The 10,650-nt window shown below is 40.0% G+C and overlaps 1 protein-coding gene across 2 annotated transcripts; it reads right to left on the bottom strand.

The window, feature by feature from the left end:
- Positions 1–255: 255 nt before the first annotated feature.
- RDH14 (retinol dehydrogenase 14) lies at positions 256–5,674 on the bottom strand. Of its 2 annotated transcripts, none has more exons than XM_007421679.4 (2): positions 5,022–5,674; positions 256–1,265 (listed from the first exon to the last, which is right to left on the bottom strand). In XM_007421679.4, the coding sequence occupies exons 1-2, from the start codon at positions 5,388–5,390 to the stop codon at positions 648–650; spliced, it is 987 nt and encodes a 328-aa protein (XP_007421741.1). In that variant the 5' UTR covers positions 5,391–5,674; the 3' UTR covers positions 256–647. The 2 variants fall into 2 exon arrangements, with proteins under 2 accessions (XP_007421741.1, XP_007421740.1); XM_007421678.4 differs by having other exon boundaries at positions 5,013–5,553.
- Positions 5,675–10,650: the final 4,976 nt, after the last annotated feature.

The raw sequence follows: 10,650 nt of genomic DNA, 5'->3' as shown, positions 1-10,650 counted from the left end.
AGGTTGAGAAATACTGAGCTAGACAAACAAATACTTGGGAATAAGATTCAGGGAGAGAATTACAAATCAAAATGCTATGTAGATGGTGTAGCATTAACATTTATGCAACCATAGAGCACTAGAAGACTCTCCTGGCAGATCAGAAAAGCTGGCATGGGGTATCACAAGCCAGATTTTCCCTTTGTAGTTTCTGATTAGGCTTCCTAACTAAAGGAGAAATATATGCCACAACTGAATGAGACATAAAAAAATAGGTCTCTTAGTTTTTTCTTTAATAGAACAATGCTACAACACATTTCAAATATAGTACCATGCACAGCTAATTCAGATATGAAGCACTGAACTCTCAGCACACAGTTCGAAAATAGCCATTCTTCTTTTTTTTTTTTCCATTTTCATGGAATAGTTGTACATCTCTCTTGAAATATATTAACACTTTTTCTTAAACTCTCTTTTTGTTAAATATTAGTTTTCTTTATATTGAGATTTTTGTTTAAAAAAAAAGTGGAAAGAATCAAGATTCAACACAGATTGCTGTGAATCCTGAAGTAAGTGTCTCATAACACCAAGGAAATAAGGTACGGAGGGAAAAAAGTAAGTCTCAAAAATAGCTTTATCCATTATTTCAGTAAAGTGCTTCTCCTTGGTTATTTTAATAACCCCACCATCACTTCACTGATATCCCACAGTTTTCTTGCAACCAAGTCATCCGTGGCCTTGGGCAACAATTGCTCCTCTTTGCAGTCTCCAAAATATTTCCCAGATACACCCTCTACTTCAGGAGAAGAGGTAAGATAAACAGAAGTCTGGGCTCCTTCTGATGGAGTTTTGAAGAATGCCCAAGATACCAAATTGAAAAGGGGCTTGGCTAATAAAGGAATATGTATGTACCTACCTAGATTTGTTCTGACAATACCAGGATGTAATGCGTTCACAGTGACACCTGTGTTTTCTATGCGCCGGGCTAACTCTCTCATAAACATTATGTTGGCCAGTTTACTTCGACTATAGGCAAAGCTTTTGTTATAACTTAGCTCACTGTTTAAGTCATCAAAGTTGATTTCTCCATATTTGTAAAGCTTGGAGGATACCACTACAATCCTGCTGGGAGCAGAACTTTTTAGAAGACCAAGGAGAAGATTTGTGAGCAAAAAGTGACCTAAGTGATTGACGCCAAACTGCATCTCAAAACCATCCTCTGTCTTCATATAAGGGCACTGGAATATCCCAGCATTGTTGATCAGGACATCCAGCCTCGGCTCTTCCTGCACCAAAAGAAAAGAAAAGAAATAAAAAAAGAGGGGCAAGTACGACATGAATATAATATGAAAATTGTTTATATCTTTGTTCAAAATGTGAGATACTAAAAATACTCGTCTTCTAAAATAGAAATAGTGGTATTAATAGATTAATATTCCATGTTCAGAAAGCATCTTTGATGAGCCTGTTTTTTATTTTCTACTTGCACAATTTTGAAAGACTGTCAACCTTAAATAGTTCCTAAGGAAAGAAAGGAAGTGTGTCTAAAGAAAGCCACGTACCACAACACAGAAGTAACACACCCAGTCCTTGCCACTTCCTTCATGTTTACCTGATTCTTATGTGCTTTTTTTTTTTTAATGTTATATTTGTTAGAATTACATTGCACTTTTTCTTCAGCAACCTACATGGGGATCTCCATCTTATTTCCACTGCAACACAACCCTGTGAAATTGGCTGGGCTGAGAAAGAGTGACTGTCTCAAAGTCACCTAGTGGGTTCCCATGGATGAAGACAGTTGAGAACCTGTGCTTCTCGTGTTGGCTGTAGGAACTAGCATATGGATTAGGAATGTGTGGCCATCCAGTTGTTACAGTTCCCAGGAACCCCAGCCACCACGAGCATGATGAAGTGTACTGTGTGCTCTAGTTAAGCAACACTTAGAAGGGTCACAAGTTTCTGACTGCCCAGCATTCCTCCCTATTAGTTGTGCCAGTTAGGACCAGAAGAGTCACAGTAGAGCAACTGCTAGAAGCAGGCACAAGTTCCCTATTTTTGCAGCAGGATAAAATCTATTATTAGTTGAACATCTATCACAAGCAATGGCAAACCCAACACTGCCCACACATCTATTTGCTAAGTATTTTTTTTTATTCTTTTCATATGCCCTGGACATCAAAACATCCCTACATCTTAATGTGATGCACAGTCTTCTCTCTATTTCATTAAGATAATGTTTTTAAAAAATCACTCCCGTTTCTTAAGATATAAACATAATTTACATCTCACAATTTGTATACAAAAGAAGCCAAGAAGCCTGAATGACCAACATATCTACCCAGATTTAAATCAACAGATGATTGTGCCTGTCTTAATTTTATAGTATCAAAATGGTGCTTGAGGTTAAGGGGCATTCAACTGTACAAGGTCTTCTTCTGCGCTAGTCTGCATTTCAGGTCTCACATCCTGTCCTCGCCACTCAAAACACTCTGCACTGCTAATATAAATGCTGGAAAGGCTGTTTGCTACCATACAGCTTGCAGAAATAGCTACCTTAACTCCCCAATACACTGCAGGAATGCTCAGGTCTATATATAATGTAGACAGTACAGGGGTTTCAAATGCCATTTTGAAAAAGAGAGCAAAAGAAAACTGTTTGAAATTGGGAGAACATTAGTCCACTCATCAAGTACAGATGGGTTTTTGGTTGTGTTTGTTTTTTCAGCAATGTCTGAAAAAATTAGTCTCTTGATGTTGCATACTCCCAGTGGAAAATCACAACCAATTTTAGCCTACCAACATGCGTACACACAATGCAACGTGTTGTTCTTTTCCACATCTGCTGTGTATTAATTCCCACAAGTTGAAGGGTTTCTCTGGAGATACTAAGGGAAGGATCTGAGACCTCTGTCTACATGTGCAAAGCATACACTCTCTTTCTCAGCAATTCACACACACCCTTCCTTATTGAAGCTCATGGGTGGATGAGGGGAGGATAAACAATGCTCATTTTGTGAAGGCTGGTTAAAACATGGATCCTTAAAATCCAACACAAAGGATCCTCCTGATTTCATGATTTTTCTTTAGCATCTACTAGAATCCAATATTAAACAGTAAATCAGTTGTGTGGTTGCATAGTACACTTTAAAAATCATGGATCTGACTATTTTCAGCAGCATCATGCTGCAAAAATATGAATCTAAAGAATGGATCCTCTTAATGTCGCATTATTTTTACTTGGAATCCATATGCAACTACAATCACATTGCAGATCACATCCATCTACAAGCAATGAGTCATCCCACTTATGGAGCTGATTGTTTTAGGTACCACCTGTACTTGCTGGTTCACATGCTATTAGGGTGTCCAGTAGCTGTTTTCAAAACAATCAACAGGTGCAGACAAGTCTCCTCTCCTTTACGTAGGAAGCAAACAAGGAAAAAAAAAGCAGAACTTGTTTATATTTTGCCTATGTATAGACTTCTCATTTGAAAGTGCTCACTGGAATTATTGCATTGTTATTTAACCTACTTCTTAATAAATCTTACCAATCAGAACATAGATGCTTGTTCTTGGGACTAACTGCTTCAACTACAGGCTGCTACTAGAAGCCAGACGTGATCTAGTGCAAAAATATAGTTCTAAGACATGGACCCCCACAAATCCACACATTTTTTCATATGATCCTCATGAAAACTCCATCACGCTGAATGCAGTGTCTACCTACAATGAACCATCACAAATGGATCTGAAATTCTCAACCCCACAATGACACAAAAATCTTTGGAAGTGTATTTGTTATGACTCACTGCATACAGATGGATGTAATCTGTGATTTGACAGCTTTAAGTGCAGCTCATGTAAAATCAGGCAAAAAACAAGGTTCTATACTTTGAATATACATTTTTGCACCACAGAGTCACATTGTTACAATGTGGTCTGTGATTTAATAGTGGTTTTATGTAGATTGTATCACATGGGCCTGTCATAATCCATGCTGCCAAAAATGGTCACATCATGACTGTTATGGTTCAATGTATGTAGGCAGATGTGTTCTATTATCTAGTTGTGGTTTCATGTGGCTAACATGTTTTTGTGTCACAGCAGTGTCAACAGTGTGAGATCATTGTTGGCTCATGGCTTGCACATGAATGTGTTCTTTAATGGGATGGGGCCTCATATGGATTCCATGCAAAAAATCATGTAGATCTATGATGATCTATGCCTCAGACTTACATCTTTGTGCCATGCTGCCAGAACCTGCATATGATATTCATGACAGTGATGGCTCGCTATGTGCAGATGGACACGCTCATGATTTTATGAGGGTTACATGAAAAAATTATGAGGATCCACAAGGATGAGATTCAAGTATACATGCATCAAATGCCTCCCAAATCTTCAGCTCTGGGGCATGGAGACGATATGGTCTATGACTTTGCTATGGTCATCATTGATCCTATGTAAAACTCATGCAAATGAAGAACAGCCATTCTCCAGATTTGTACTTTTGCAATATGGCAGTGCCAAAAATAATCAGACATAATTATTAGCATGCATCCTGTTTGGAAAGATGATGAAGCCCATGTAAAAGTGATGTGAAATCAAGGGGTTCTGTATTTAGAACTCAGGCTTTTCCATTATGCTGAGCCTAAAATGTGCACTAGGTGTTTACAGACATAATCTATTATTTTATTATGGTTTCAGGAGAATCCCGTGTAAAAACCTGCATCAAATTAGAAGATCCGTGTTTCGTTTCAAGGGCTGCAATGCAGACTCTGACTAGCATAACCTGCTGCATAAGAAACGTTGTTGCTCAGGCCGTGGACCAGAACGCAATGGGCGAGGGCCCTCTTTACCTTCCAGGCTCACAAGGCGTTCCAGCGGGATCTTGCCCACCACACGCAAGAGGGGTTCCAGGAGCCCCTTTATGTCAGAGGAAGCGACCTTTGCATTCTCCTCCCTCTTTTCCTGCCGCAGGGCGAGCCCCCAGGGGTTAAATTCCTCCCCCCTCCGCTCCCACCCGCCCGTACCTGTAGCACCTGCTGGCAGAAGCTGCGCACGGAGCGGAGCGAAGCCAGGTCGAGCTCGTGCACCACCAGCTCCCCGCGGCACTCGCCACCCCCCCGCGAGCAGAGGCCCAGCTCGGCGCGGAGCTCGCGGGCGGCCTCCTCCGCGCGGCCGCAGTCCCGGCAGGCCATGATGACCCTCGCGCCTTGCCGTAGCAGCTCGGCCGCCGTGGCCCGTCCCAAGCCGCTGTTGGCTCCGGTGATGATCGCAGTCTTGCCTTCCATCAGGCCGCCGGCAGGCATCCTCAGCGTAATTTTCCGGGCCACAGAAGAGAAGCACCGCGCGATGAAAAGCAAGCCTCCCCCCAGAGCGGCGGCCAGGAGGATCCCAGCCGCGGCCATCACCTAGAGCCCCAGGCTGGACGGGATTGGGCGCGAAGTGGGCCGACCGAGGGATCACTCGGAGTTACGACCCAATGACATCGCGCTGTGGGCGGGGGGCAAGAAACCTCCGGGAGTTGGGCACGTTGGCCGGCTCGTTTCGCTTGGCATTTTGGGAAATGTAGTTAGCAGGCTGGAAGCCAGGATTCGATTTTTCTCTGTCGCTCATTCTGCCCCATCCTGATTGGCTTTTTCTTTTTTACATTTAATCTTTATAATTGATGATGGTAGTGGTGGTTGGTCGCACAGTCAGCCAGATGTTTAGACTGGAATTGGCCTTTTTAGCCATCTATCAAGTCCTTCCATGGACATGGGATTGGGAGATGTTGTTTGATGGTGTTAAAGGTATTGTTGCAGGATATAAGCTGTTCCAAGTAAAGATGGCTTTTGCAATTGATTGATGGTGATTTTTGTCAATACTGATGGTCTTCAAGTGTGCTCTAGAAGTTTTGGGATTGCACTTGAGGTGCCTATTCCTATTGGTACTATCTTTGCTTTCTTTTGCCACAGTTGTCCTATTTCTATTTGCAGGTCTTTGTATTTTGTGATTTTCTTCAGTTCTTTCTCTTCTATTCTGCTGTCTCCAGGTATTGCAAGGTCCACTATCCAGACTTTTTTGTCTTTCTCATCAACAATTGTTAAGTCTGGGGTGTTGTGTGGCAGGTGCTTGTTTGTTTGAATTCTGAAGTCCCAGAGCACTTTAGTTCCTTCATTTTCTATTGCTTTGTCTGTTTTGTGGTCCCACCAGTTCTTGCTTGCAGGCAAATGGTATTTCTCACAGATGTTCCAATGCACCATTGTTGCTACTTTGTCATGCTGTTGTTTATAGTCAGTCTGTGCGATCTTCTTGCAGCAGCCAGCTAGGTGGTCCACTGTTTCTTCAGCTTCTTTGCAGAGGCGGCATTTGCTGTCTGTTGCTGTCTTCTCAATTCTGGCTTTATATGCATTTGTTCTTAAGGCTTGGCCCTGTGCAGCCAGAAATAGCCCCCTGTCTTGTTCTTCAGCTTTCCTGCTCTTAGCCATTGCCAGGTCTTGCTGTTATCTGCTTTGCCTGCTAGGTTTTTTGTGTGTGTGTCTGTGTGTATGTACTGGCCATGTAATACTTTGCCTTGCCATGACTCTTTTCTATTCTTCATTTGGTCTTTCTTGTAGGCCAGTTTGGTCTCTTTGGTATTCAGTAAGCCTCCATGGTGTACTAGCTTCAGTGCATCTTCTTCACTGTCCTTCAGATATTCCTCTAATGCCCTTCTTCTTCTTCTTCTTCTTCTTCTTCTTCTTCTTCTTCTTCTTCTTCTTCTTCTTCTTCTTCTTCTTCTTCTTCTTCTTCTTCATCATCATCATCATCATCATCATCATCATCATCCCCACCTTTTTATGCTTTATACACATTGGACATGGAAATAAAGAGAGCCTAAATGAATGTCATCTTGCTTAGTTCTTGTGCTTGTGGTCTTGTGCTGAGTCATCTGCCTCTCTAAAAACAATACTCAACCTGGGCCAGACCTATATACTTTCCTTTAGCTAGGCACTTCAACCTGCTGCAGATACCATCATGCAAATGAGGTAAATTGCAGCAGAAATCTGATGTACTGTATGCAATATTTGTTGTGTCAATGTCTGGTAAAACAAGATTTCACTGTAATTCCTTTGGATAACAACCCAGGATTGTTATAATTCCAATTTTATCTAGTTTGGAAAAAAATAATAACTGGGCTATATAGTAGTGTAGTTATGAACTGTTCCCCACTCCTTGCCAACCTCCCTTTTAATTTATAATATCAGCAGTAGATTCTGTGGGAGGGATTCTGTCAGAAGCAGCAGTACGTAGCCTGTGGTTGTGAGCGTAGCCCTCTTCCAGCCCCTCAGCCAATGCATATCTCCTCTGTCTCAAAGCAGAATCTTCCCGGGGGTGTCATGGTCCTACTCATTAAGCAGAATCAGGTTCCCCTCAACTCCTCCTTCTCCAAAAGACTTCAGTTTTTTTGAAACTGAGAGAGATCTTGTATGGAAGGGAAGAAAGTAAGACATGCGTGTTGGGATACAAAGTGAGAGTTGAGACTGTCTGTGCAATACCAGATTTAAGGTTGGAGTCCCCCCCCCCCCCAAAAAAAGCAAGAACAAGAAAAATTGAAGAGCTGTTGTTTGGATAGACACTGGTAAATGGCTAGTTAGAATTGCATTGTTATTCTTTATTTTCTGTGTGCTAGTCAAGGTTGTTATTATTTCTGAAGTTTATTTTATCTATATAAGCTCAGTTATTGCATGTGTGATGCATCCTGGGATATTTAATTAATTCATTAATTAATTTCCATGTATATGGCTGCCCATCTCAAATTCATGGCTGGGCAGCTAACTGTGCTAAAAGAAAATATAAAAATGTAAATTCAGAAAAACAGAAAAACACATATAGAAAGAGCAGCTGGGACAAAAACAGACTCCTCAATCACAAATCAACACAACCAATGTATGGACTCAGCCTCACCTCCTGACCCTAGGCCTAGTGATCTACTGACCCCCAGGCCCTATGTTACAAAATCACCTGTATCATTAGCCAACCCATCCTATCCTGTGATCTACTTAGGTTACATGTTTAGTAGTACTATCTTAACATTTTCAATAATCATTTGTAGATCTACATCTTACCATGTGACAACTAACATTTTTAACGAATCTCTACTAATGTATGCTTCTCCAGTTTCCTTGGTTAGAACATGAAAAAAATAAGACTTTTAAAGAAAGACATGTACAAGCCCTTAAATTTCTGCCAATAGAATTTGTGGAATTTAAGATAGCTTGCTTGCTCCTTATTGAACTCCATGGGAAATAAGCAGAACACAAGTCTGGCATTGTCAGTTCATTGTAGAGATCACCATTCTATCAAGCATGGCAATAAATATATTGGAAAATACTAATTTCTTTGTGAGAGATTATGGCCAAGTTATGTAGGATGAACAAGTTTGAATCATGTGGTATAGAAATCCTTTGCTTAGCCTAAATTTAGGATCTTTCCTTATCATAAGGTTTCTCAAATTTCTTTCTTGTCCTGAGCAGCAATAGTACTTGTACTAAGATAGAGAAATACAGTATCTGTTCCATCTTGTGTTACAATAAAATATTGATGATTATTATAAATTCTATTCTTTGAGAGAACAATCATTCAATTACTATAGAAAAAAATTAAAATACATGCAGAGTTTAATTCTGTTAGATAATTGGTTAAAAGTTTAGACATTCTTTTATAAAAGGTTCTTAAGTAGAAAAATACTGAATGTCTAGATTTATTAAGGTGGGAAAGTAGTTTTAAGCAGAGAAAGTTCCCTTATAAATAACAAGATAATAATTCTGACATTTTCAGTTTGTTAACATGATCATTCAGTAGGATAAATAGTCTAATACAATTAAGAAAGCATAGGGATAAAAATAAAGCTACATCTGATTCCATTGTGTGGAAGCCCAAATTGAGGTGGTTTGATCATACAGAGAATGAATGAAGATCAAGCTGCAAAACAAATAGGAAGAATAAATGGGTTGAGAAAAAGGGAAAGACTGAGAAAGTCATGGTTAGATGGAGTTGATGAAATCCTGAGACTGGGAGAGGTGAATAGTTTAATGAACAAAGGGCAATGTATGAAACAATCGAGGCAATGGAATCAAGAATGGTTTGCAAGGTAGAGACACAGGGAGTACCATGGTCTAAGTGTAGACTAGTATTACCTTTATTTTCTTCATTTAGACCCACTTCAATAATACATACATAAATACATATCCATTGTGCTGTTTGCTTTCCTGGCAAGTAGCATTATGCAGAACACAGAAATGGAGGAAGAAATAACAAGTCAAATTAAAGGCATGAGATAAGAAAAAGTAGTTTTTGAACTCTGATAAGAATCCTGCAGCGGTCAAATGCAGTGAAAAATATGGAGCTGGAGGAGGATCAATTTAAGCATTCAAATCTTATTTTTTTCTTCTTCCCAGTGGAATTGGTACTAGGGCTTCAGATCCCACAAAAAAGACATAAACTCTTTAAGGATTTATAGACAGGTTCTACATTTGTAGTTAGTCCTTTTAATTCTACAGGTCACTTCTCAATTTTTTTGGAAGGTGTTGGAGAGTAAATTTTTAGCGTATGAGTTTGGGTTAAGTTTGTGGCTGTAATAGGTTTCCACAAAGCCAAGGTAGTGGTTAGTTAGATCTGAGGTATTAATTTTCAGAAAGAAATTGGACTCAGGTGCCAATTACTGCCCCTTGGGTGCCAGTAGGAATCGGGAGAGTGCAACAATCTCCCAATCTCACTATCTCTAAACGGAGGAAGGCCTTCACTACAGCCCACTTACATATCCTTCCAAGGCAGATTCCATCAAACTCTAATCAGAATTGTCAAACTACAACCACACAGTATACAGAGAGTGGAGAGCTTCTTATTCTAAAATGCTTAGAACTTTCTGCCATGCTTCTCATTAATCTTCCTGATAGGGTCGAAGAACTTTACTTGTGGTATCTCCTATGTGATGATTAACAAGAAAGGCCAATGACCGCAGCCAAAACGTATGCTGCTGTAGTCATTAAATGATTATGTTGACCTAAGTAACACATGTTCTGAAGTTTAAATTAATGTATGTATGCTGTGTATATATGCTATGTATGTATGGGGGTGCCCAGCAAAACCTCACGACTCTGGGTGGTGAACAGCAAATTAAAATGTCAACAGTTTTCTTGTTTTAAGTAGGAATAGTCCCATTTCATCTGTGACATGATATATATTGTGCTAAATTACCATCAATTCCACAAGAATTTTGCAGTCTGAACTTGTTAGATCAGCATAGTTGTCTTTTTGTATTTCCTGGGTGTTTAGATACAAAGTTTGGTATTTAACACATCAGGGTTTTATCTCTGCTTGGATTCTAAATTGAGCTCCTTCATATATCCTTCTGGATTACTCCTCCTGTTACTTTAAGAAAAGAAAAAAAAGGGTATTTCCCTATAAATACTCATACAGAAGAGTCCTGATAGATTTTAGATGGCTAATCTTTGTTCTCCTAATGAATGGGTAAGTGGTACAAAGGCATTCTTCTGCAAAAGTAAGCCCTACCTAGCTTGCATCACACAGAGAATATAGGTCAGCTGCATCCAGGTTATAATAAATTTAGCTACCTCAATTGCATTCTGACTTTGGGTTCTCCTGGGTGCCTACAGGGTATGACAGACTGTATCCAACAATGCA

The sequence above is a fragment of the Python bivittatus genome, unplaced genomic scaffold (genome assembly GCF_059951505.1).
Source record: "Python bivittatus isolate LINGU-HERP-01145 unplaced genomic scaffold, Pbiv_v1 ctg000020_np1212, whole genome shotgun sequence".
Classification (NCBI taxonomy): Eukaryota; Metazoa; Chordata; class Lepidosauria; order Squamata; family Pythonidae; genus Python; species Python bivittatus.
This window is presented reverse-complemented; position numbering and strand designations above follow the sequence as displayed.